Source organism: Melozone crissalis, unplaced genomic scaffold, assembly GCF_028551555.1.
Source record: "Melozone crissalis strain CALT ecotype California unplaced genomic scaffold, PUWL_Pcris_2 ptg000061l_1, whole genome shotgun sequence".
Classification (NCBI taxonomy): Eukaryota; Metazoa; Chordata; class Aves; order Passeriformes; family Passerellidae; genus Melozone; species Melozone crissalis.
The window spans coordinates 1,759,794-1,786,284 of record NW_026535839.1 but is presented as its reverse complement, the minus strand read 5'-3'; the positions used below and the strand labels follow the sequence as shown (position 1 = coordinate 1,786,284).

At 57.9% G+C, this 26,491-nt stretch overlaps 1 protein-coding gene across 1 annotated transcript in view; it reads left to right on the top strand.

The window, feature by feature from the left end:
- The window catches only part of ABLIM3 (actin binding LIM protein family member 3), a 46,330-nt gene that overhangs the window by 17,049 nt on the left and 2,790 nt on the right, over window positions 1-26,491 (top strand). Inside the window, exons 2-17 of the mRNA XM_054288045.1 lie at window positions 11,981-12,118; window positions 15,066-15,249; window positions 15,344-15,456; window positions 17,510-17,636; window positions 17,712-17,805; window positions 18,674-18,761; window positions 19,199-19,257; window positions 19,480-19,551; window positions 19,896-20,051; window positions 20,751-20,780; window positions 21,283-21,412; window positions 22,368-22,466; window positions 23,900-23,950; window positions 25,288-25,407; window positions 25,785-25,849; window positions 26,112-26,259. Coding sequence (XP_054144020.1) covers window positions 11,981-12,118; window positions 15,066-15,249; window positions 15,344-15,456; window positions 17,510-17,636; window positions 17,712-17,805; window positions 18,674-18,761; window positions 19,199-19,257; window positions 19,480-19,551; window positions 19,896-20,051; window positions 20,751-20,780; window positions 21,283-21,412; window positions 22,368-22,466; window positions 23,900-23,950; window positions 25,288-25,407; window positions 25,785-25,849; window positions 26,112-26,259 — 1,674 coding nt within the window. The remainder of the gene's footprint in view (window positions 1-11,980; window positions 12,119-15,065; window positions 15,250-15,343; window positions 15,457-17,509; window positions 17,637-17,711; window positions 17,806-18,673; window positions 18,762-19,198; window positions 19,258-19,479; window positions 19,552-19,895; window positions 20,052-20,750; window positions 20,781-21,282; window positions 21,413-22,367; window positions 22,467-23,899; window positions 23,951-25,287; window positions 25,408-25,784; window positions 25,850-26,111; window positions 26,260-26,491) is intronic.

Here is a 26,491-nt window from a genome sequence, read left to right as displayed (position 1 = left end):
ATATAGCAGCCTTTATGTCTGTGATGGATGCACCATATGTTTGGGAAACGGCCCCGAAATGCACCGGGCTGGTGGGTGGAGGTGAAAGGGAAAGAGCATTTCCACACGGGAAGCTGCAAACACAAAAACACAGCAGCAGCAAACAGCAAATCCCTGCTGCAGCAGCCAGCAATAATCTCCTTTCTGTCCTGCCTGTCCCATGTGAGCAGCAATGAATGTTTCCATTGTGTCACCTCCTGTCCTGGCCACCCTGGCACTGCCCAGCAGGACGTGCCACATCTGACAGCTCCTTTGCCTTTTCCCTTCCTCAGAAATCCCCTTTGCTGCTTTCTCTTTGGGGTTTTTGGGGGGGTTTTGGGGGGTTTTTCAGCCAGAATAGTTCCTGCTGGAGCTGCTGCAGGCTCAGGCTGTCCCACTGCAGATCCTGTCCTCAGCCCATCAGGAGCACTCAGCTCTCCCCAGCTTAAAAATGTAAATATTAAATAAGGAACCAGGTGATGCTTCTTTATTTTACTGGAGGCAAAGATCAGGAGAGAAAATCTTTTGTCCAGAGGTGAGTCTGGGTCCCTGGTGCTGCTGCTGGCCTGGCTGGGGGTGGCTTTGGCACCAGGGACAGTCCCTTTCCAGCTGCAGGATTTTCACTTTACTCACTCAAAGCTCCATCTATCACTTGCCCAGACCTTCAGCACTTACACATTTCCTTCTGTCTCATGTCTGTGTGGTTTAATGTACAGACAATGGCAGTAACATCCAATGAACAGTGATATTGCACATCATTCTCACCCCACAATCAGATCTCCCTGAGCTACACATCGCGTTCTTCCATCTCTTTGCATTACCCACCTGGTCCCTGAGCAAAGGCAGCCCCACGAATGGGTTTGTCTGTACGCGAGGCAGAACTGACCACAGCATCTCCCAGAACACTTATTTCCCCTCAAACCACGACACCCACCCAGCCAGGGCTGTGTCCCAGCCCCGAGCACAGCCCCTGCTCCTTTTTTGTGTAGAATTCTGGCCCCAGCACAGGGATGAGCTCAGGCTTTGCAGCTTTTGGCCAGCACCTCCAGTTTGGATTCTGCACTCTGCACATCCCTCAGCTTCAGGAGCCAAGTGCAGCCCCTCGTGGGGACCCCCCAAAACCAAAACCAGCCCAGCTGGAGCTGGAACGAGCAGAAATCCTGAGGGATGGGGATGGGGATGGGTGCAGCCTGAGGCAAAGCCACTCCTCCTGCTCTGCCTGGCTCAGCTGCCTCAGGAACCAAATCCAGGGCAGGGGATGGAAATCCAAATCCAAGGGGTTCTGTCCCTCCAGACGTCCCTGCAGGGGAACTCCTGGGACACCGGGGATGTGCTGGGACTCAGTGGAATTCCTGGGATAGTGGCAAATTCTTGGGATGCAGTGGAACTCTTGGGATAGGGGAATTCTTGGGATAAATTGGAATTCCTGGGATGCAGTGGAGTTCTTGGGATACATTGCAATTCCTGCGATACAGGCAAATTCTTGGGATACAGGGGAATTCCTGGGATACAGTGGACTTCTTGGGATACAGCAAAATTCTTGGGATTCAGTGGAATTCCTGGGATACAGGCAAATTCTTGGGATGCAGTAGGACTCTTGGGATACAGGGGAATTCTTGGGATACATTGGAATTCCTGGGATACAGGCAAATTCTTGGGATTCAGTGAAATTCCTGGGATACAGTGGAGTTCTTGGGATGCATTGGAATTCTTGGGATACAGGGGAATTCCTGGGATACAGTGGAGCTCTCAGGATGCAGTGGAATTCTTGTGATGCAGTGCAATTCCTGGGATTTAGAGGAACCCCTGGGATGCAGCAGAACTCATGGGATACAATGGAATTCCTGGGACTCAGTTGAACTCCTGGGATACATTGGAATTCCTGGGATATAGGCAAATTCTTGTGATGTAGTGGAATTCCTGGGATTTAGAGGATCCCCTGGGACTCAGTTGAACTCCTGGGATACATTGGAATTCCCGGGATATAGGCAAATTCTTGTGATGTAGTGGAATTCCTGGGATTTAGAGGAACCCCTGGGACTCAGTTGAACTCCTGGGATACGTTGGAATTCCTGGGATACATGAAAATTCCTGTGATGCAGTGGAACTCCTGGGATTCAGAGGAGCTCCTGGGATCCAGCAGAACTCCTAGGATGCAGTGGAATTCCCAGGATCCAGCGTGTTGCTGGCCCTGCCCAGCCCAGGTGTCATTCTGGGGAAGCTCTCAGCCCTGCTGTGCCTTCCTGTCTGCACTCAGATCATCCAAACTCCCCGCAGCTCTGAGAACAACAAAAGCAACTTTTCCCTCCTTTCCTTGTGGATCTGGGAAGATCCCAGCAGCCCCCAGCGCTTCCATCTGGTCCCAGCTCCCCCAGGACACTGCTGGGATGGGGCTGGGGGCTCCTGCAGGCAGGGGGTGCCAGCTCTGAGCCCCAGGGGGGGTTTGGGTGTCCCTGGCACATTCCAGCCCTGCCTGTGTGGGAAGTAAACATCCTGCAGCAGCCAGGTCAGCCCGGGAGACAATCACGGCTTCCTCCACACTCATTTGGAGAATAATTTCCACAAACGCAGCCAGCAGCAAATTCTGCTCTGCAGGCAGGGCCCTGGCTTTATTTTTTTGTTTTGTTTTGGTTTTTTTGTGTTTGGTTTGGGGGTTTTTTGGGGTTTTTTTTTTTTTTGGTTGGTTGGTTGGTTTGGGTTTTTGGGTTATTTTGGGTTTTTTTTTTTGTTTTTTTTTTTTTTTGTTTGGTTTGGGGTTTTGGGGGGGTTTTTTTGTGGGTTTTTTTGTGGTTTTTTGTGGGGGGTTTTTTTTTGTTTGTTTTGGTTTGGGGTTTTAGGGGTTTTTTGTGGATTTTTTGTGGATTTTTTTTGGTTTTTTGTTTTTTTTTTCCTTCTATGCCCTTGACTTTTGCTTTTTTTGTTTGTTTGTTTTTGTTTGGGTTTTTTGGGTTTTTGTTTTTGTTTTGTTTTGTTTTGTTTTTTTGTTTGGTTTGGTGTTGTTGTTTTTTGTTTTTTTTTTTTTTTAATTTTCCTTCTATCCCTTTGCCTTTTCTCCTTGTCTCCTTCCCTCCTTTGTCTCCTCTGGGTGTTCCTGACCTCCCTCCTGTCTGTTTGTGCAGCATGTCCCTGTGTAACCCAGCTCCCACCCTGTCTCAATGTGCTGCTGTGCCCTCACCATGCTCTGGCACCCTTTTGGGCACCTGTGGCATCCAGCCTCACTCCCTGCAGCCCTGCTCCAGCTCAAGGGGGTTCCCTGCTTCCCTCCCTGGTGTGGTGGCAGCGCTGGCCCAGCCCTGTGCCCTCTGCCATGGTGGCACTGCCCCTCCAGCTCCCTGGTGCCACCCCCATGTCACCCAGGGCTCCTCTGTGCCCTCTGTCCCACCCAGGCAGTGGCAGCAGTGCGGGCCAAGGGGCCGCTGTGGGCCAGGTGGGGCAATAATTGGTGCTGATCTAATTAGGGGAGCCTAGGGCTGGATTAGGAGCTGTGACAGGGGAGGGGGTTTAGCTGTAAGCCACAGATGGCTTTGCTGGGAGCCAGGAGAGGCTGCCATGGGCTGGAGGGGTTCTAATCCTGCCTGGAATACGCTCTGGGCTGACTGGCGGGTGTGGGAACGGCCCAGGGGCTGCTCTGGGTGCTCCCAGTGCCCCCAGGCACTGTCCCAGCCTCAGGGGTTCAGCGCCAGCACTGGAGGAGCAGCTGGGGCTGCTGCAGGCTCAGGCTGTCCCACTGCAGATCCTGGTACCTGTCCCCAGCCCATCAGGAGCACTCAGCCCTCCCCAGCTTAAAAATGTAAATATCAAATAAGGAACCACGTGACGCTTCTGCATTTTACTGGGGGGGAAGGATCAGGAGAGAAAATCTTTTGTCCAGAGGTGAATCTGGCATTTTCTCCTTGCTGGAAATGGATTTTATCTGTGGGAGCTCCATGGAAGCAGTGCCTGAGCACTGAGATGGTTGTGCAGGGCTCAGTTCTCCTCCAGAGCTGAGCATCCCAACTGCTTGCTCGGCCCTTCCTTTACCTCAGAGGGTTTGGATCAACCTTTCCTGTGTCCCTCACCCAGCTCTGTCCTGCTGGGCCCTTCCTTTACCTCAGGGGGTTTGGCTGAGCCTTTCCTGTGTCCCTCACCCAGCTCTGTCCTGCTAGGCCCTTCCTTTACCTCAGGGGGTTTGGCTGAGCCTCTCCTGGGTCTCTCACCCAGCTCTGTGCTGCTGTCCCCTCCTCACAGGGACCTGGGCTGGACTCTGACGTGTTTTCCAGCCTGGTTAATTGGGATTTGTGCTGGAGCAGGCACATTCCAGGCTCAGGGCACCCCCACAGGCCCAGCCCAGGCTCTCCCTGCCCGCTGAAGGAGCAGCACCATTGCCTGCCAGCCCATCCTGCCCTTCCTTCCCAGGGTGTTCTTGGGGCTGCAGCCAAGCCCTGGACAGCAGGCAGGAGCCTCTGGCCCTGCTGCTGATGAGAAAATCCCACATCCCACGGCCTGGAGCTCCCACCCTTCCTCCCTGCACCCCTGGGACACAGCTCAGCTCTGCCTGAGGGGAAATCCTCACCCTGGAGCATGTGGGGGTGTTCACAGGGGTCCCCGGACCAGGGAGGAGACAAGGGTCTGACTCCATGTTTCAGAAGGATGATTTATTATTTTATGATATATATTATATTCAAACTATACTAAAAGAATAGAAGAAAGGATTTCATCAGAAGACTTGCAAGGAATAGAAAGGAATGATAATAAAATCTTGTGACTGACCAGAGAGTCTGACACAGCCGGACTGTGATTGGCCATTAATTAGAAACAACTAACAGGCCAATCACAGATGCACCTGTTGCATTCCACAGCAGCAGATAATCAATGTTTACATTTTTTTTCCTGAGGCCTCTCGGCTTCTCAGGAGAAAAATTCTAGCAAAGGGGTTTTTCAGAAAATACCATGGCCTACAGAGCCAGCCAGGTCCCCTGCAGGAGTTTGGGGTTCAGGGTCCTGCAGTGGAGGAGTGTGAGGGGTCAGGACAATGGGGATGGATGGAGATGAGAGATCTCTGAAGCCAGGGCTTGGAACTTGTGGGTTATTGCAAAGGGCCTGGGTGCAGGGCCCTGCTGGGATTTGGGGTTTATTGCAAAGGGCCTGGGGGCAGGGCCCTGCTGGGAGCTGCCAGGCACAGCTCAGAGCAGGCCTGAGAGAAGAGAGGGGGAGAGAGGATGAGAGGGTAAGAGAGTAAGAGAGCGAGGTTCCCATTACAATACCATAAATCTTCTGTGTTGAATATTCTGATTCTCACTAACCAATCTAGTACAAGATACAAATCCTATAGTATTTCCGTACAGCCTATAAGAATCACTATATTACCATACTGTGTTACATTTTAAACCCTAAAAACTCCTCTTTGTGCCCCTTCTGCCAAGCTGTAGAGTTTGCTCTGACCCTTGGGCCTGTCTGCAGGCAGAGGGTGTTGTTCCATCACAAGGAGATCACCTTCAGCCAGCCACACCACTGTTTTCCAGTTGTTCAGTAACTGAGGGATCTCAAATCTTGCTTTCATTTCAATCTCGATTATAGTTTCCATATTCTCAAAATCTTTTGCCAGACAATCATATTGATAAGGCTTTCCTGTTCCATACACCGGGGACATCCATCGGGAATGCACACCGGGAGTGCCCACCCGGAATTCCCACTGGGAATACAAACCAGGAGTGCCCACCGGGAATGAACACCGGGAATATCCATCGGGAGTGCCCACCCGGAATTCCCACTGGGAATACAAACCAGGAGTGCCCACCGGGAATTCCCACTGGCAGTGCCCACCTTTCCTCACCCTCCCCTCATCCCACCCCCGCCCGATCGGCGCTGGTGCCCCCACCCGCAGGAGGGTCTCAGAAGGGATTTCCAGCCCCAGGGAGCCTGCAGGGAATGGGGTGGGCACTGCTCGGTGCCAGGCTGCACTGGGAGGCACTGGGGAGCACTGGGGAGCTGCTGGAAGGGAGTTCAGCCCCACGGAGCTGTGGAGATTCCTGCCAGCATCACCTGTCAGCATCTCACTGACATCCAGCATTGCAGGGGCTGGATCCATCCCACAGTGCCACCCACACCTCCCTGCACACCCCAGGGCTGGATCCATCCCACAGTGCCACCCACACCTCCCTGCACACCCCAGGGCTGGATCCATCCCACAGTGACACCCACACCTCCCTGCACACCTCAGGTCTGGATCCATCCCATGCTGGCACCCTTTGCTGCAGGTGCCAGCTCTCAGTCCCCGCATCCCCCCTGGCACCCACCAACCTCAGTTCCCCATGGTGGCCCTGCCTCTCCTTATTCATTTCAGGATGAATGCTTTGCTTTGCCACAGTCCCCTTCACCTGTGGCTCTGCCAGCCATGTGTGAATGTTAATTACTGTTAATTAAGCCGGGCATGCCCATCTTCCTGTGGAGATGCAGTGTTACAGCCATGCTGGCAGCAGGGCTGGGTGGGAATTTCCAGCTCCCTGTGGATAATGATCCAAACCCCACCTGAAGCAGCTCATCCCTGATAGACCTTCCTGGAGGGCCAATGGGCTGGAAGAGGGAGGTGGGAAAGGAGAATCACCTGTAAGGAAGGAGGGATGGATCTTTAAAAATGCCTCTGGGTGCTCAGGGAAGCTGTTCCTGGTTTGCTGTGCTGGGGTATGTGGGACTGTGGGGTTTGGGGCTGCCTGGGGGGAGCCCAAGATGCTTGAGGAGCTTGTTCTGAGCGTGTTGTGCCCTGCTGTTTGTGTTGGTGGTGAGCAGCAACCCCTCCAAATGGAAATTATCCTGTTACTCTTCCACTCCTGAAGTGCTCGGAGTGTTCCAGAGGTTCAGCATTTCCCCATCCTGCTGGAGGCTGGACGGGGGCAGAAAGAGCACAGGAAACCAAACAAGGTCCTTGACCCTCCCGAAGCCAAGGAGGGCATTGCAGAGGGGAACTGCAGATTGTGAGCTCGGAGCAGCCCTTGGGCAGGGTCCCTGTGCCCTGGGGGCTGTTTGGGGGCTGTCTCCTCCCCATGTCACCCCCTGCCTGGGCACTGGCACCGCTGCCTGACCCCAGGGCAGCAATCCCTGACCGGAGGTGCCACCTTAATCCGGATCACTGGCAAATCTGCCCAGTGCCCACGCAGCAGCCCTGTGGCACTCCCTGCCTGGCTGCACCCAGAGCCCACCAGGACACGGGCACAGCCCCACAGGAGCCTGCCCTGGGCATGTTTTGCACTGAGAGTGCAGCACAAACCCCTGAATTGTTGTCCCAAACCAGCTCTGAGCAGAGTGGGGGCAGATTATGGCATTCCTTGGACAGCTCCCACCCCCTCTGCAAGGCTGCTGTGTCCCAGCCTGCGAGGCCTCTAATGCTATTTACGTTATTAGGGGATTATTGGGTGTAATGAGCTTTGCCCCGCTCAGCTGGCGCTGTGCTGGGGGCTCTGGCCTGTGTAATACTTCCTGCACGGGGCCACCAGGCGGGCAGCTGCTGCCTGCACACAATGCCCCAATGTTCCTGCACACAATCCCAGCCTGGCCCGGGCGTTCGGCACAAACCAGGGAGCTTTGGGCAGCGCTGAGCAGAGCAGGAGGGTGAGGGTGCCCCGAGCCGGGTCCTGACCCGTCCCCATGGGCACAGCCAGCAGTGGTGGCTCAGAGCCAGCTCTGGAGCACAGCTAAAAGCATCTCTGCCATCCCCAGCTCCTCTCCATCACAGCAGCCAGGGCTTGGGATGTGTTGCTATGGACACCAGGAAGTTTTCCCTGGAGACCAGGAGCCCGCACCGAGTGATGCCTGTGTGTTCCAACACAGATGACTACTATTATTATTATTATTTTATCTGTGTGTTCCAACACAGATTATTATTAGTATTATTAGTAGTAGTATTAGTATTATATCTGTGTGTTCTGACACAGATTATTATTATTATTATTATTATTATTGTCTGTGTTCCAACACAGATTATTATTTTATTATTATTATTATTTTGTTATTGTTATTATTAATATTATTTTGGTCTCCCCCCTTTCTTTGTGGTGAATGTTTCCCTGTGGATGAATTCCTGGCTCCCCCCCCAGCCTCTGTCCTGTTTTCCCCTCCCAGCTTTGTGGATTTCCATGGCTGTGTCCCAGGGCTTGGCTGGTTCTGGGCCAGGGTGTGAGCAGTGGGTGTGTGGGAGGAAGGCTCAGCTCTGTAACTCTTGCTCTGCTGGACACCCCTGCAGGGAACATCCCTGATTTATTCCAGCCTTGGGAAATCCTCCTGGTCCCCTCAGGCAGCTAAAGAGCTCCTGGGCACCCATTACACCAGTAACCATCACAGGAGGTGCTGCATTCCTGCTCTGGGGTGGGGGTTCCCTGCTCCCTTCCTTTTGTGTGGGACCTCAGAGTGATTTAGGTCTGGACTAATTAGTCTCTGCTGGGCTTGCTCCAGGCCTTGTCCCTCCTCTGCTGGCACTTGGTGTCCTTTAGGTACCTCTGAGAGCTCTGGGCTTGCAGGGAAAGGAAATCCCAGCAGCTCCTGGATGCCAAGGCTGGGTCTGAGCAGTGCAGGAGGCACTGGGAACTTCCTTAGCCCATTCCCATCAGCTCCAGGGATGGAGCTCTGCTCCAGGAGGTTCAGCCCCTGTGGCTCTGGGCTCTTGGCACAGGGAATGGCATTTTACTGTGCCACAGTCTCAATGTCATTTTGACTTTTCCTGCCTGGCTTTTGAAGCTGATAATGGGCTGTTTCTGTTCCCTGTCACTTGATCTGCCCCTGGGTGAGCGAGGAGCCTCTGATGAGTGATCTCCTCTGTCCTGTGCCCCTTCTCCCTGCTCTGCAGGCACTTCACAGGCTGCCTTTCAATCAGCTGCTTCTCCTGTTCCTGGGAATGCAGTTCAGCCCTGGGTCAGAAGAGCTCTGGCCCATTGAAATCCTCCTTTTTGCTGCTTGACCTGCCCAGGTTGTGACTCCCTGTCGGAAATCTTGCAGCAAATAAATCCTGTGGTGCTTGGCGTGGTGTCAGCCTGGCTGGGGCTCCTGCCCTGCCCAGCACTCCTGGGAGGGGCAGGGAGAGCAGGGATTGCTCTGTTTGCTCCATGGGCTTGGGAGGGAGAGCAGGAATTGCTCTGCTTGCTCCGAGTGTTTGGGAGGGAGAGCAGGGATTGCTCTGCTTGCTCCATGGGCTTGGGAGGGAGAGCAGAAATTGCTCTGCTTGCTCCGAGTGTTTGGGAGGGAGAGCAGGGATTGCTCTGTTTGCTCCGAGTGTTTGGGAGGGAGAGCAGGGATTGCTCTGTTTGCTCCATGGGTTTGGGAGGGAGAGCAGGAATTGCTCTGCTTGCTCCGAGTGTTTGGGAGGGAGAGCAGGGATTGCTCTGCTTGCTCCATGGGTTTGGGAGGGAGAGCAGGGATTGCTCTGCTTGCTCCGAGTGTTTGGGAGGGAGAGCAGGGATTGCTCTGTTTGCTCCATGGGTTTGGGAGGGAGAGCAGGGATTGCTCTGCTTGCTCCGAGTGTTTGGGAGGGAGAGCAGGGATTGCTCTGCTTGCTCCATGGGTTTGGGAGGGAGAGCAGGGATTGCTCTGTTTGCTCCATGGGTTTGGGAGGGAGAGCAGGGATTGCTCTGTTTGCTCCATGGGATTGGGAGGGAGAGCAGGGATTGCTCTGCTTGCTCCATGGGTTTGGAAGGGAGAGCAGGGATTGCTCTGCTTGCTCCGAGTGTTTGGGAGGGAGAGCAGGGATTGCTCTGCTTGCTCCATGGGTTTGGAAGGGAGAGCAGGAATTGCTCTGCTTGCTCCGAGTGTTTGGGAGGGAGAGCAGGGATTGCTCTGCTTGCTCCATGGGCTTGGGAGGGAGAGCAGAAATTGCTCTGCTTGCTCCGAGTGTTTGGGAGGGAGAGCAGGGATTGCTCTGTTTGCTCCATGGGATTGGAAGGGAGAGCAGGGATTGCTCTGCTTGCTCCATGGGTTTGGAAGGGAGAGCAGGGATTGCTCTGCTTGCTCCATGGGTTTGGAAGGGCGAGCAGGGATTGCTCTGTTTGCTCCATGGGTTTGGGAGGGAGAGCAGGAATTGCTCTGCTTGCTCCGAGTGTTTGGGAGGGAGAGCAGGGATTGCTCTGCTTGCTCCATGGGTTTGGGAGGGAGAGCAGGGATTGCTCTGTTTGCTCCATGGGATTGGGAGGGAGAGCAGGGATTGCTCTGCTTGCTCCATGGGTTTGGAAGGGAGAGCAGGGATTGCTCTGCTTGCTCCGAGTGTTTGGGAGGGAGAGCAGGGATTGCTCTGCTTGCTCCATGGGTTTGGGAGGGAGAGCAGGGATTGCTCTGTTTGCTCCATGGGTTTGGGAGGGAGAGCAGGAATTGCTCTGCTTGCTCCGAGTGTTTGGGAGGGAGAGCAGGGATTGCTCTGCTTGCTCCATGGGCTTGGGAGGGAGAGCAGAAATTGCTCTGCTTGCTCCGAGTGTTTGGGAGGGAGAGCAGGGATTGCTCTGTTTGCTCCATGGGTTTGGAAGGGAGAGCAGGGATTGCTCTGCTTGCTCCATGGGTTTGGAAGGGCGAGCAGGGATTGCTCTGTTTGCTCCATGGGTTTGGGAGGGAGAGCAGGAATTGCTCTGCTTGCTCTGAGTGTTTGGGAGGGAGAGCAGGGATTGCTCTGCTTGCTCCATGGGTTTGGGAGGGAGAGCAGGGATTGCTCTGTTTGCTCCATGGGTTTGGGAGGGAGAGCAGGGATTGCTCTGTTTGCTCCATGGGATTGGGAGGGAGAGCAGGGATTGCTCTGCTTGCTCCATGGGTTTGGAAGGGAGAGCAGGGATTGCTCTGCTTGCTCCGAGTGTTTGGGAGGGAGAGCAGGGATTGCTCTGCTTGCTCCATGGGTTTGGAAGGGAGAGCAGGGATTGCTCTGTTTGCTCCAAGTGTTTGGGAATTGCCTTCAGACAGTTAAGCTACAAGAATGTAAAATTTGGTGGGTGGTTGGTCGATGATTTATCACCATGGTTTGTATTTTTGTTTGGTTTTTGGAGGGGGAACAGTTCTGGGGTTAATTTTATGTTTGTTTAGGGGTGGTTGTAGAGTGATGGTTGATTGTCATTTTTGTTAGTAGGAAATATAGAGGAAGGTTATTTGAAAGTGTATTGACGACAAGTGATTTGGATAATGCAGGGATATATGGTTTAATTATTTGATAAACAAAATAAAAATAAAACCCTCCCACAGAGCAGGAGCGTTTCATGTGGAGCGTGGGGTGAGGTTGCTGGGCATCCCCTGTGTGTCCCAGAGGGGTGAGGAGTGCAGGTGAAGCCCAGCAGTGTATTTATAGGACATGAAAGAGCACAAGCTCACACCGCTGTTCTCAAGGTGAAGAAAAAGGGAAGTTTATTTTCTGATCTAACATTTATAGTTTTCCAAAAGTGGCAGCGGATTGGAGGGTGACGGTGCCACCTCTCCAATGACACTGGTCAAACCAACAGCCCATCAACTTTCTTCTCTTTTATAAAGGAATGCAAAACAAAGCTATACTAAAGAATTGAGAAAGGATACAGACAGAAGGCTAAAAGATAATAATGAAAAACTCATGACTCCTTCCAGAGCTTGACAGTGATTGGTCATTAAGTCAAAACAATTCACATGAAACTAATGAAACAACCACCTGTTGGTAAACAATCTCCAAACACATTCCAAAGGAGCAAAACACAGGAGAAGCAAATGAGATAATTATTGTTTTCATTTTTCTTTGAGGTTTCTCAGCTTCCCAGGAGAAAATCCTGGCAAAGAGATTTTTCAGAAGAAATTGTTTTCATTTTTCTTTGAGGTTTTTGAGTTTCACAGGAGAAAATCCTGGCAAAGGGATTTTTCAGAAAATGTGACAGTGACATCGCTGGGTGCTGTCCCTCAGTGCTGGCCCTGTCACAGCCAGGCTGAGCTCGGTGCAGTGACACCCGGCCATGTCCCACATCCTAACAGAGCCTTCCCCTCTCTCTCCTGCTCTCCCCCATTGCAGTTCCCTACCAGCAGAGCCCCTACAGCTCCGGGAGCAGCTCCTCTGCCATCCAGTGCTACCGCTGTGGGGACACCTGCAAGGGCGAGGTCGTGCGCGTGCAGAGCAACCACTTCCACATCCGCTGCTTCACCTGCCAAGGTAGGACCAGGCTCCCCAAAAACCTCCTGGCCACGCTGTCCCACAGCCCCGGGACAGACCTGTAGGTCCCAAACATGCCCATCTGTGTCTAGGGGGGTGTCACTGTGTCCTTCAGCTGCTCCCAGAGCAGGAGGAGTGTGATGGTGTTCACAGGGGTCTTATGTTGAAGGGAGAGACTAAGATTTGACTCCATGTTTCAGAAGGCTTGATTTATTATTTTATGGTATATATTACATTAAAACTATACTAAAAGAATAGAAGAAAAGGTTTCATCAGAAAGCTAGCTAAGCTAAGAATAGAAAGGAATGATAACAAAAGCTTCTGTCCCAGACAGAGAGTCTAAGCTATCTCACTGTGATTGGCCATTAATTAGAAACAACTCTAAGAGACCAATCACAGATGCTTCTGTTGCATTCCACAGCAGCAGATAACCATTGTTTACATTTTGTTCCTGAGGCCTCTCAGCTTCTCAGGAGGAAAAATCTCAAAGAAAAGATTTTTCATGAAAAGATGTCTGTGACAGAGGAGGAGCAGGGGGAGGAGGCAGTGCCAGGTGGGGGAGATGCCCAGAGCAGAGCTGGGGCTGGGTGACACAGCCCTGTGACACCCCTGTGACATCCCTGCCACCTGCCCATGGCCTGCAGCTGGAGCTGGTGCCCCCAGGGCTGGCAGGAGTGCAGCAGAGGATCTTTGGATGCTGCTGAGCTGCAGGGCTGTAAAGCTCATGGTGCAGAGCTGCTGCTGCTGCTCAGCTCCTTTATGGCAGCAGCTGCTCTCAGCCAGCTCCTGCAGGCTGTAAAATTCCCCATTCCAGGGCTCTTTAAAGCCTCTTCCAAGCTCCCTGTGCTAAGCATGATCCCCATCCCCCTGGTCCCCCTCTTGCCACAACAGAGGGGTTGGCTGCAGGTCACACTTTCCCCACCCTGCTGCACCCCAGGTTTTTGGGATGGGATCTCTCCTGGGATGCCCTCAGGGCTGACTTGCACCTGCAGGGCCCCGTGCTGAGCTCGCTGCCCTTCCCCAGCTCGGCCTGGAGGCTCCAGCAGGAGCTGAGCATCCAGACAAAGAGCTCAGACAGCTTCAAAGGGAGCAGGAGCCAGCAGGGAGAGCCTGGCAGAGCTCACTGCCCGATTTCCAAGTGAAAGGGAATAAATAATGAGAGGAAATCCTCCTGTCTCACCTTCCCTCGCAGCTCTCACCTCCTGCCACCTCTGGCTGGCTCCAGCCCCGCTGAGCTGGCACAGGACTGAGCCAGGGATGTGCTGTTCCACAGCAAACAGGGCACACAGCAGCCTCATTTTACATTGCATTTGCTTCCTGGTGCTGTCCCCGAGCTGCTGGCCTGTCCCTTGTTGGTGACAGGATGTTTGGGGGACCCAAATTCCCTGCTGGGTACCCCAGCTGTGACAGTGTTCACAGGGGTCTGAGGATGAGGGAAGAGATGAGGATCTGACTCCATGTTTCAGAAGGCTGATTTATTATTTTATGATATATATTACATTAAAACTATACTAAAAGAATAGAAGGGAAGATTTCCTCAGAAGGCTGGCTAAGAATAGAATGGAATGATAACAAAGGTTTGTGGCTCAGCTCTCTGTCTGAGCCAGCTCACTGTGATTGGCCATTAATTAGAAACATCCAAGATGGGCAAATCACAGATGCACCTGTTGCATTCCACAGCAGCAGATAATCATTGTTTACATTTTGTTCCTGAGGCCTCCCAGCTTCTCAGGAAGAAAAATCTTAAAGAAAGGATTTTCCATAACAGATGTCTGTGACACCCAGCCCCAGGGAGCAGCTGGGCCAGGGGACGCCCAGGGCAGGAGCTGCTCCCTGTGCCCTGCAGCCCCAGCTGTCCCCTGCCACCCAGGGACAGGACAGAGGGGCTGAGGGACAAACCCAGACCAAGGTGGGCTGTGCCAGCGGTGCTCAGTCACTCTGGTGTCCCCCCCCCCCCCCACCCTGTCACCCTGCAGGATGGGCTGGGCACGGTGCCCACCCTGTGCCAGCCCAGTGCCAGGCTGTGCTGCCCTGCAGGTCCCTCTGGCTGCAGAGGCCGTGGGTGGGAAGGAAAGAGGGAGATGATGCTGGGGCCAGGGCTGGCCACGTCTGCTCGGATTCTTGTGATGGGCTGTGCACCGCCCACGCTCCCCACAGCAGGGCTGGACACGTGGAGAAACGAGCAGGGAGAGCTCCGAGTGTTGCCAGGAGCTGCTCCCGTCAGGGCAGGCTCCGTGGCACTGCAGGTGGCTCCGCACGGGGCTGGCAGGGAGAACACATCACCCCTCCCCAGCTGTCCCCCAGCCCTGCCCTCATCTTCCTCACCCCGCGGAGGGGCTGAGCCCGGGCAGGGCAGGGCGGGTGGGGATGCCCGGGCTGTGCCCGTGTCCGTGTGTCCGTGCGTGCTGCAGGAGCGCTGCAGTGCGGGGGCTCCTGCCGGCTGCGGGATCCCTGCGGGAGCGGCCCCAGCCCGCAGCCCGACACTGACACCTGCTGGGAGAGCCCAGAGCCCAGAGATGGGAAACCCTGGGAGATAAATACCTGCAGGAGGCCAGGGAAACCCTGGGAGATAGACACCTGCAGGAGAGGGGAAACCCTGGGAGATAGACACCTGCAGGAGAGGGGAAACCCTGGGAGATACCTGCAGGAGGTGAGGGAAACCCTGGGAGATACCTGCAGGAGACAACGGAAACCCTCAGAGATAACTGCAGGAGACAAGAGAAACCTTTGGAGACAGATGCCTGCAGGAAGCTGAGGAAACCCTCAGAGACAGGAAACCCTGGGAGATGCCTGCAGGAGCCTGGGGAAACCCTGGGAAATAGATACCTGCAGGAGGAGAGGGAAACCCTTGGAGATGCCTGCAGGAGGTGAGGGAAACCCTTGGAGATAGATGCCTGCAGGAGGCTGGAGAAGGACCCTCCCTGATGGCTGCGTGTCCCCTCCCCAGTGTGCGGCTGTGACCTGGCCCAGTCGGGTTTCTTCTTCAAGAACCAGGAGTACATCTGCACCCAGGACTACCAGCAGCTCTACGGGACCCGCTGTGACAGCTGCGGGGACTTCATCACCGGCGAGGTCATCTCTGCCCTGGGCAGGACCTACCACCCCAAGTGCTTTGTCTGCAGCACCTGCAGGTCAGTGCCGGCTGCTGGCCCCTCTGAGAGGCCCCGGGGCAGGAGCAGCCCCCGGGGTCCCTGCTGACCCCTCCCCACGTGTCCCTGGCCGCAGGAAGCCGTTCCCCATCGGGGACAAGGTGACGTTCAGCGGGAAGGACTGCGTGTGCCAGAACTGCTCCCACGCCCTGCTCAGCACCAAGCCCATCAAGATCCACGGGCCCAGCCGTAAGTTGTGCTGTGCTGGGTGCACAGAGAGAGGCCACGTGTCCCTGCAGGGGTGACAGGGCAGGTTTGGGGTCACCCTGCAGCCCTGCAGAGCCAGGGTGCCACCGAGGGATGGGAGGAGGGACGGGGCTGTCCTGCAGCTCCACCCAGGATTGCAGCGGTTTTGGGAACTCCCCTGGCCTGCCGGTGACCTGGGCAGGTGCCACCACCCTGGCAGAGCTCATGGAGGGTTCTGGAGCTGGGTTTGTCCCATATCAGTTGCCTTGTGTCCAAGGGAATGCTCCTGGGGCTGTCACAGCACTGGCGTTCCTTGCTGGGTCTGCCAGCACTGAAAGGTTTATTCTGCTCATCCCCGTGCCCTGGAGAACCCCAGAGGTCTCCTAAAAGTCAGCTGGAGCGATGGACAAGCTCTTTAGGGTGGATTTGGCCTTGCTTTTGACCCCAGGTTGGGAGGACCTTCCGTTCCTGCCCTGGAGCTCAGTGCCTGACACAGAGTCCTGCAGCCAGGGCTGGGTGTCACCCCTGCTCCTTGTCACCCAGTCACCATGGTGACACTTCTGGTGGTGGGGTTGGTGCTGATGGACCCCCTGTGAGTCGATGGAGGGGATGTGGCAGGGTTGGACTGAGCCAAAGGACGGGAATTCCCTCATCTTCAGGCCAGGCTCTGCCTCCCTCCCGCCTTCCTCTCCCTCCCCATCCCCTTCCCGGCCCTGCAGCGGGGTTACCTGAGGACACCACGCCTTGGGGTTACCTGAGGACACCATGCCCTATTCACGGCAGCTGCAGGCACATGGAGACGGTCCCTGGTGGCCCTGGTGGCCCTGGCAGTGCCACCAGCAGGGTGGCAGGGAGCTGTGCTGCGTTCCACAGGGAAGGCATCCCCAGGAGCAGCCTCTCCCTGCAGCCCCAGCCCTGCAGGACCCGGAGGGGGGAGCAGATCCTGCCTTTGTGCAGGGCTCTGGAATGTTCCAGGCGGGGATTTGGGATAGAGCGGGCTGGGCTGGGCTGGGCTGGCTGCTCCTGCTTCCCCCGTGGCAGGGACGGGGTTAAACAAAATCCCCTCCAGGCAGCGCTGGAGCCCAGGGGAGGGGAGGACAAGGAGGAATCAAGGTCAGGGCTCCAGGCCCGTGTGCTTCCTGCCCGGAGCCAGGGGAGGAAGGGAAGGGAGGCCGGAGCGGGGCCGGACGCGGCCGGACAGCACAGCCCTTCCTCTGCCGGACACTTCACCCTTGGGCACCTGCCAGCCCAGCACAGAGTGAAACAGCCTGGAAAACACCCTGAGGTCACCGAGTCCAAGCTGTGACACAGCAGCTCCTCCTCAGCTCAACGCTGGCACTGGGTGCCAGGTCCAGGCTGTGAAACCCAGCAGGGACAGTGACCCAGCCCCTCCTGACCATTCCAGTGCCCGGGCACTGCTTCAGATAAGAGTTTGTTCCTGGTGTCCAGCTGGCCTGGCTCACACTGGGCACCCCGAGGGAAGCCCAGGGCTGTGGCTGGGTGCCAGAGGTACCTCTGAGTGCTGGGGACAAGCAGAGGTGACAGAAATCCACAGTGAAATGATCCCCACGAGGCTGCCTCAGGGACAGGGTGTTTGTAACAGCATTGTGGTGTTTTCGGGGTTCCCCAGACAGAGGAGGAAGGAATGAATCTGACTCCATGTTCTTAGAAGGCAAATTTATTATAATTTATAATTTATTATAATTTATTGTATATATATTAAACTATACTAAAGAATGGAGAAAGGATAGGATACAGACAGAAGGCTAAGAGATACTAATGAAAACTCGTGACTCCTTCCAGAGTCCCGACACAGCTGGACCAGCAAAACACAGGAGAAGCAAATCAGATAATTATTGTTTTCATTTTTCTCTGAGGCTTCTCAGCTTCCCAGGAGAAAATCCTGGGCGAGGGGATTTTTGAGAAAATACGATGGTGACACAGCATCATCCCTGGCTCATCCTCCAGGGCAGGGTTTTCCCCTGGGGGTGAGGGCACTGCCAGGGCTGTCACAGGGGTGTCCCTGCCGTGCCCACGTCCCCTCCTGTCCCCCCAGACTGCGCTGGCTGCAAGGAGGAGATCAAGCAGGGCCAGTCCCTGCTGGCCCTGGAGAAGCAGTGGCACGTCAGCTGCTTCAAGTGCCAAACGTGCGGGGTCATCCTCACCGGCGAGTACATCAGCAAGTGAGTGCCACCTGGGGGCTGGGGCCGGCCTGGCACTCACCTGGCACCCACCCACCCCTCTGTGCCTCTCCCCAGGGATGGCATCCCCTACTGCGAGTCCGACTACCACGCCCAGTTCGGCATCAAGTGCGAGACCTGCGACCGCTACATCAGCGGCCGCGTCCTGGAGGTGAGTGAGTGCCAGGCTCTGGATTGAGTGAGTGCCGGGCCCTGGATTGAGTGAGTGCCGGGCCCTGGAGGTGAGTGAGTGCCAGGCTCTGGATTGAGTGAGTGCCGGGCCCTGGAGGTGAGTGAGTGCCAGGCCCTGGAGGTGAGTGAGTGCCAGGCTCTGGATTGAGTGAGTGCCAGGCTCTGGATTGAGTGAGTGCCGGGCCCTGGAGGTGAGTGAGTGCCAGGCCCTGGAGGTGAGTGAGTGCCAGGCTCTGGATTGAGTGAGTGCCGGGCCCTGGAGGTGAGTGAGTGCCCGGCCCTGGAGGTGAGTGAGTGCCAGGCTCTGGATTGAGTGAGTGCCAGGCCCTGGATTGAGTGAGTGCCGGGCCCTGGAGGTGAGTGAGTGCCAGGCTCTGGATTGAGTGAGTGCCGGGCCCTGGATTGAGTGAGTGCCGCGCCCTGGAGGTGAGTGCCGGGCCCTGGAGGTGAGTGAGTGCCAGGCTCTGGATTGAGTGAGTGCCGCGCCCTGGAGGTGAGTGAGTGCCAGGCTCTGGATTGAGTGAGTGCCGGGCCCTGGAGGTGAGTGAGTGCCAGGCTCTGGATTGAGTGAGTGCCAGGCCCTGGAGGTGAGTGCCCTGCTGCTCTGGGACCCCTGGCTCTGCTTGCTGTGGGAGGTTTTGAGGAGAGCAGAATGTCCTGCAAGTTTCCAATGGGGATGAAGCCCTTTCTGGTTTCTCCATGGGATGTGGAGGCCTCTGGGGCCACCCCAGTTTGCTCACTGGTCCCTGTGGGCAGCAGCAAGGCTGGCAGGGTCACTCAGGGACAGGGGACAGTGCCGGGTCAGCATGTCCTGCCTGGCTTAGGGCTCGTCTCTGCTCCCCTCACAGGCAGGAGGGAAGCACTACCACCCCACCTGTGCCAGATGTGTGCGCTGCCACCAGATGTTCACAGAGGGAGAGGAGATGTACCTGACAGGTAACATGGGGGGTTTGGGTTCTCCTGGCACCTCCTGGCAAGGGTCTGTGTGTGCAGTGCCAGGGATCCCCTCCCACAGCTCTCCAGCTGCTGTGTGCACAAATCCCTGCTGTCCATCAGCCCTGCCCCTGAGCTGGGAACTCCTCCTCTCCCTGCACACCTGGGCACAGCCCAATCTCTGCTCCCTCCAGCCCAAATGATGGAGTGATGGAGGTGTTGTGGTGTCCCCAGCTCGGTGTCACCCCAGTTTAACCAGCAGCAACTGGTTGGGCCACCCCAAATCCACCTGAGTTTGCTGTCCCAGCTGAGGTTTGGCCCTGCCCTGCTCCATTCCCTGTCACAGACACTCATTCCCATGGCACTGCTGGAGGTGGCAGGGACGTGGCAGGGGGACCAGGGTGACAATGTGTGAGCACTGTCCCTTTGCTGCCCTGCAGGCTCTGAGGTGTGGCACCCCATCTGCAAGCAGGCAGCCAGAGCAGAGAAGAAGCTGAAGGTAGGCACCAGGATGAGGGGTGGCACGTCCCAGGTGCCATTGTCCCAAGTCCCTGCTGGAGCTGAACTGTTCTGGCAGTGCCCACACCTGGGGTGGCTTCCTGAGGCTGCCCAGAGGATGGTGGCTCGCCGTGGCTGGGGCTGTGACAGTGACATTCAGCCCCAAGCCAGCAATCTCTCCTTGCCCTGCCCTCACCTGCCCTCCCTGTTTGTGCCTCCACAGCACAGAAGGACGTCAGAAACCTCCATCTCACCCCCTGGCTCCAGCATTGGCTCCCCAAACCGTGTCATCTGTGTAAGTCCAGCCTGCCCCTCCCCAGAGCAGCTGCTCTTCAGTGGGACAAGCCCAGAATTTGGGGACAGCATGGACAAATCCCCCTGTCCCTGCAGCACGCTGTGCCACCAGTGCCATGGCACAGCTCAGAAGCATTCAGGAGCACAGGGGGAGCACAGTCCTGCCCTCCCAGCTCCTCTGCCCTCCCCTGCTGCCTCTCAGGCCTCTCCTCTGCCCTGTCCCTGCTGCTGGGGTGGCACTGAGCTCTGTCTGCCCTGTGCTGGCTCCACACTGCGCTCCAGCCTCCCCTCCCTTCTCTGCTCCTCTTCCTTTCCATCTCCGTGTCTGTCTCTCCCTCTCCCCAGGCTAAAGTGGATAATGAGATCCTTAATTACAAAGACCTGGCAGCTCTTCCCAAGATTAAAGCCATCTATGAGGTGCAGCGTCCCGACCTCATTTCCTACGAGCCCTATCACAGATACACGTCGGACGAGACGCTGGAGAGATATAGCTATGGGGAGGTACTGATAGAGCTGTGGGGAGGAACTGAGGCTGCAGGAGCCCTGCTGGGGGGCAGGAACGGGCCCCAGGCTGGGCACAGCTCTGGGGGGCTCCTCCATGCCAGGGGGAGCCGTGCAGGGAGGCAGGAGTGGGGCAGGGCCTTGGGGAGGGTCAGTGATGGAGGTGGAGTGATGCTGCTGTAGACAGACAGATCCCAGTGAGCTCAGGGCTGTGTGGGAGCAGTGATGGGCAGGGAATGCACCCTCACAGCCCTGGGCATGGCCCTGGCAGGCAATCCTGCCTGCAGCACCTCTGGGGCACCTCTGGAACACCCAAAGTGGTGCTGGAAGACGATTTGGTGGCAGCAGCACCTGAAGAGGATTTGGTGGCAGCACCTGCAGAGGATTTGGCAGCAGCCCCTCTCCCATGCCCACCCCGAGGTTCTGCCACAAGCCTGGTGTCCTGCAGCCCACCAGGACGGTGCAGGCAGCGTGGCCATGGCCCTGTGTGCCTCCCCCACTCCACAGAGGTGTCTGAGAGCTGCTGATTGCTCCTGCCAGTTCCTCTCCCTGCCCAGTTCAGCTCTGGCTGCACCCCCAGTGTACCCCAGGCAGTCCAGCTGCTGTGGGAGCCCAGTCTGTCCCTGTCCTCCTAACCATGTGCTGTCTCTCTCTCTCTCTCTCTGTTTTCCTCCTCACTTTGCCTCCTGCTGCCTGCAGTCCCTGGGGACCCTCTCCCCATACTCACAGGTAATGTCCCTGTGGGCACTGGGTCTGTCACCTGCTGCTGCCCCAGCATGGCCCCCTGCCCTGAGCCTCTGCTGCTCGTTCCCCTGGGCTGGAGGCTGTCCCAGGGCATGGGGTGACAGGGGAGGGGGGCTGTTGTGTCTGTCAGGTCCAAAGAGAGCAGGGTCAAAGCCCTCCCTGGCAGAATGGCCCCAGGGTGCAGCTTCTGCCCCGTGGAGGCAGCCCCAGTGACTGGGGACAAGTTCAAGGGAAGGGGACAATTTCCAGTCACAAACCTCTGTCACCTGCTCCAAACCTGGGCTGTGCTGCCTGTGCCTTGGCAGGGCAGGCTGGGGACCCCTCCAGCCTCAGGGGACACTCAGAGCCAGTGTCACACACAGGGCACCCCCGGGCTGGGGACACTCAGAGCCAGTGCCAGTGTCACACACAGGGCACCCCCGGGCAGGGACCCACCGTGGGCCACCCCTGCCAGTCTAACCCCGCTCTCCAACCCTCCCCACGCCAGGACATCTACGAGAGCTTTGACCCGCGGCAGAGGCGAGCCTCCAGCCCCGGCTACATCGACTCCCCCACCTACAGCCGCCAGGGCATGTCCCCCACCATGCCCAGGTCCCCCCACCACTTCTACCGCTCAGGTGAGGATCTGGGCTGCGGCCCCACCGCCAGGGGGAGGGAGGATGGCAAAAACATGGCTGGGATTTATTTCTGTGCTTCCTCATCTGGCCAGCAGCAGGCGGCCTGGGGTGGCCCATGATGGGAGCAGTCTCTGCACATCCCCTGTTCTCCAAACTCCTGTGAGCAGCAAGGAGAATTTGGGGCAAGCCAAAGGGAATTTGGGGCTGGCAGGATGGGATGGGAGGCAGGAGACCTCCAGCTCTGGTGAAGACCACTCAGCTGCCCTGGTGGCTCTGGGAGTGGTGTGCAGGAGGTGTTTGTGCCTGGGGAGCTCCTTGCACATGCACACGCACAAAAATCTCTGGGATTTCTGTGTTTTCTCATCTGGCCAGCAGCAGGAGGCCCAGGCTGGCCCATGATGGGAGCAGTGCCCAGCTCTGCACATCCTCTGTTCTCCAAACTCTTCTGAGCAGCAAGGAGAGGCCAAGGGGAATTTGGGGCTCAGGCAGGACGGGGTCCAGCTCTGGTGAAGACCCCTCGGCTGCCCTGGTGGCTCTGGGAGAGGTGTGCAGGAGATGTTTGTGCCCGGAGAGCTCCTTGCACATGCACAAACACAGCCTGGAGCATGGCAAGGAGCAGAGCGTGCCTGGGCCGTGTCTCCCGTCCTCTGGAGCTGCAGAGGAAGGACCGGAACACTCTGAGCTCACCGAGATCCCCCTGCACGGCCAGGGGCTCCTCAGTGCCTCTGCAGCCCGCTCGGCTTTTCCCAGCCCCGCTCCGGGCTGTGCTCTGCATCCCGGGGCTGCGGGCAGTGCCCCGCTCCATCAGCGCCGCTCCCGGACCGCAGATCCCCTCACTGCCACTCACCCGGCTCCCCGCCGCTGCTCTAACACCGCCGCATTTAACACCCATTTTCTTCTGCCTCTTGTTCTCTCTCTCGGTCACTCACGGCTGCTTCTGCTGGGCCCCGCGCAGGCACCGAGAGCGGGCGCAGCTCCCCCTACTATAGCCAGTTAGATGTGAGGTCCTCCACTCCAACCTCATACCAAGCGCCCAAGCATTTCCACATCCCAGGTAGGCTCCGGAGCGCGCCGCTGCCCGGGGAGCCGTGTCCGTGGCATGCCCGCATGTGCCGTGCCCGCTGTGTCGCATGCCCAGCTCCGCCGCCTGCCTAGAGCCAGGATCGACCCCTGGGAGAGGCCATCCATAAACAGGACCTTGAACCCTCCTCCTCCTCCTCCCCATCGCCACCCGGAGGTCCCGGAGCCGCCCGGAGCCTGCTCGATCCTTGCAGCATCCCTCTTCTTCCTCCTCCTCCCTGCCCTCCCTCCCCTGCTCCCCACACCGAGACGAGTGTCCTGCTGAGATCCTGTCCCCATCCCTGCCTCCCCCAGGGTCACAGCCTGTCTGCCCGAGGCCTTTGCACAGCCCTCCGCTACAGATGACTATTTTATACCCCCCTAGGGCCCGCCGCTCCCTCCCCCCAGCGTGCGCTGGGCTTGCCAGATGCCTGCTCCCCTTCTGCAGGGATTGCAGGGGGCCACCAGGTAAGGGCCACCCCGCCCCGGCCACGCACAGCCCACGGGGACGGGGCAGGAAGGGACAGGGGGTTGGGAAGCAGGCAGAGCTGCCCATTGCCACCCCTCGGCAGGGTCAGAACCCGCACCGACCACCCAGCTGGGGCATCTCCCCGTGCCCCGAGAGCCTGGCACCCTCCCGAGGCATCGCCGATGCCCTGAGGCTGCCCCAGCTCCGCTCCCATCCCTGCCCTGCCCATCCCTGTCCATCTCATCCCTGCCCGTCCCGTCCCTGCCCTGCCCGTCCCATCCCTGCCCATCCCTGCGGTGTTTATGGATGGCCCCCTCCCTGCTCCAGCTCGCTTTCCCTCTCGACTCGCTCTTTTCTCTCTCTGTGCTGCGCAAAGAGGCTTTGGCTGATGCTGGCTCGCCCCAGGTAGCTCGCAGGCGGTGCTGGCACCCCCAGAACGGTGCCCGGCTGCCAGGCTGCGCCCCTGCCCCCGGTGCATGCTGTGGCTGGGTGCTCGCTGCATGTCCTGGCACTGCTGAGCAGCCGGGACCGCGCTCCGTGCCAGGGCTGCCGGCCCGGGGCCTTCCCGGGGCCCTCCCGGACACTCCCGGATCCCTCCTTGGGCCCTCCCGGTGCATTCCTGGGTCATTCCCGGAGCCCTCCGTGGGCACTCCCGGAGCCTCCCGGATCCCTCCTTGGGGCCTCCTGGAGATGCCAGCCCGGATCCCTCCCGGGGCCCTCCCGGAGATGCCAGCCCGGATCCCTCCCGGGGCACTCCAGGATCCCTCATGGAGCCTCTCTGGATCCCTCTCTGGGCCCTCCCGGGTCACTCCCGGTACACTGGAGGGCCCGGGGGTGGCTCCGTGATGGAACCGTGACCTGAGGGTGGTGGCACCGGCAGGACCTGTGTCCTGTGCTCTCCCAGCACGCCCGCACTCACCTCCCTCTTTCTTCCCTTTCTCTCTCTCTTGTCCCACCAGCTGCTGGTGAGAGCAACATCTACAGGAAGCCGCCCATCTACAAGCGGCACGGTACGTCTGTCTGTCTGTCTGTCTGTCCCTGTCACCCCCGAGCATGCCCTGTGCTCAGGGGCTGGGTGGGAGATGGGGCAGGCATCAGGGTGTGGGGTGGGCTCTGGTGGGATTCTCCTGCTCTGGGCAGCAGAGAGGGTTCAGCAGGGGACAGCTGTGACTTTGGAGTGTCCCTGTGGTGAGGGATCCAACAAAGGCCCCAGTGACACCAGGGATGGCTGTGGCAGGGGGAGCAGGACCTTGGTGGGTAAGGGAGTCAGAGCAGCCTCGGAAAAGGGATGAAAAAAGCAATTTGCAGTTGAAAATGCAGCCCTGGAGAAAATGCAGCCCATCGTGGGTGGCTGCTCCGGCGTGTAACAGGCCTGGGGGTGTTGCAGGTTGGGGAGGGTGCTTGGGTGACCCTCGGTGCTTGGTGACCCTTGGTGCTTGATAGCCCCCAGTCTTTGGTGGCTCTTGGTGTTTGGGTGTCTCTCAGTGCTTGGTGGCCCTCAGTGTAGGGTGGCTCTTGGTGTTTGGGTGGCCCTTGGGGCTTGGTGGCTCTCGGTGTTTGGTGGCCCCCAGTGTTCGGTGGCTCTCAGAGGGGCTGGCTGGCTCTGTCCCCTCCTGCTCCTGCTCACGGAGGGACAGCAGCTCCCCTGGGCAGTAACTGTGTCTGTCTCCTCTCTCTCCCTGCTCTCCCCTCCCTCCTGCCCATCTCCCACCGCCTGCTGCTGCCTGCTCCTGCTGCTGTAAGTACTGCTGGGTCCCCTGTGCCTGCCGGAGCTGTGGGATGGCTTGTGTGCCACCTCCTGGCCCTGCTGCTCCTTCCCCTGTCACCCTCCCGGCCTCTGGTGCAGCAGAGCTCCCCCCTGGGCTCCCCCATGTGCTGTCGAGGCTCTGTCCCCAGCCTGAGCCCCTGTGTGTCCCTGCCATGAGGAGCCAGCCCTGCCAGAGCCCCTCTGCTGCCACCTGTCCCTGGCAGAGCCCAGAGAGCCCCGACCCTGCTGGGGCTGAGCCTTCCTCCGTCCCCTCTGTCACCTCCTGGGGACAGCACAGCACAGCCTGGTGGCACTGCTGGCACTGGATGAGCACGGTGCAGGACACAGCACTTGTGGTGCCGTGGGCTCTCAGCCATTTGGGTCCCTTCCCAGCCACACCAGTGACATCCCCTGCTTGTCACTGTCCCCTCTGTCTGCCTCAGCAGTTGGAAAACTGATTATTCCCAGCTCTGCTCCGTGCCCAGACACAAATCCCTGGCAGTCGTGGGGAGGGAAGAGGATCTGCCTTGGTTTGGGGGGGATCTCTGCAGATCCTCACCCTGGCTCTCTCCCCTCCTTTTGCAGACACCCCCTCTGCAGCCACCAAGAGCAAAACCAGCGAGGACATCGCTCAGTCATCCAAGTACAGCCCTGCCTACTCCCCTGACCCCTACTACCACTCTGAGTCCGAGTACTGGTCCTTCCAGGGCTCACCCAAAGGTAACAAATCCCCCTTGGGCTGGGAGGAAGGGAAACCCATTCCTGCCTCATGTTTTCTGGGAGGAAACCCCACTTTGAGTTGGGTCGGGACACAAAAGTGGGGTTGGGCTGAGATACCTGCCAAGGTGACCCCAAACCCAAGGAGTGTCCGGGAGCCAACTGTCCCCATGGAGCTGGGGACTGTCTCCCCCCTGCCTGTCCATTTTTGTCCCCATGTGACCCCTGATGTGTCCCCATGGAGCTGGGGACTGTCTCCCCCCTGCCTGTCCATTTTTGTCCCCATGTGACCCATTTTTGTCCTCATGGAGCTGGGGACTGTCCCTTCTCTGCCTGTCCCCCTTTTGTCCCCATCTGACCCCTGCTGTGTCTCCCTGCAGCTCCCCGGGCCCGGAGGTTCTCCTCAGGTGGGGAGGAGGACGGGTACGACCGGGGCATGCACAAGGTGAGTGCCAGCCCTGCTGGGCACAGCCGGCACCAAACTGTCCCCAGCTGGCTCAGCCACCCCAGAGGGTGCCACCACCATCCCCATGGCCCTGGGCCATCTGTCCCCTCCTGGCCACCGTCATCAGAGGCTCTGAAGGAGGGGACAGCATCCCCACCCAGCAGCTCATCCTCATGCCAGGGGATGCTGTGCCCTCCTGTAGGTGCCAGGGAGGGCTGGGCAAACACAGGAAGGGTGGCAGGTGGCTTTTCCCCCCTGGCAGATCCAGAGTGGCATCGGGAGGCTGATCCTGAGGGAGGAGATGAAGGCTCGCTCCAACTCCTACGCAGACCCCTGGACCCCCCCTCGCAGCTCGGCCAGCAGCAGGGAGGCCCTGCACACTGTGGGCTACGAGGGCTCCCTCAATGGCTGTAAGGCTGTCCCTCTGTCCCTCTGTCCTTCTGTCCCAGCCAGCACAGCCCCAGCCCCTCGGGAGGGGTGGAGAGGGAGGAATGGGATGAGGAAAGGGCTGATGAGGGTGCTGGGCAGGGAGCTGGGCATGGAGCTGGGCTCTTTTCCTGTCTGGAGGGCCCCATCCATCCCCTGTGCCCCAGCTGGGATGGGGCATTGCCCAGGGGGCAGCCTGGAATGGCTGAGGGGTCC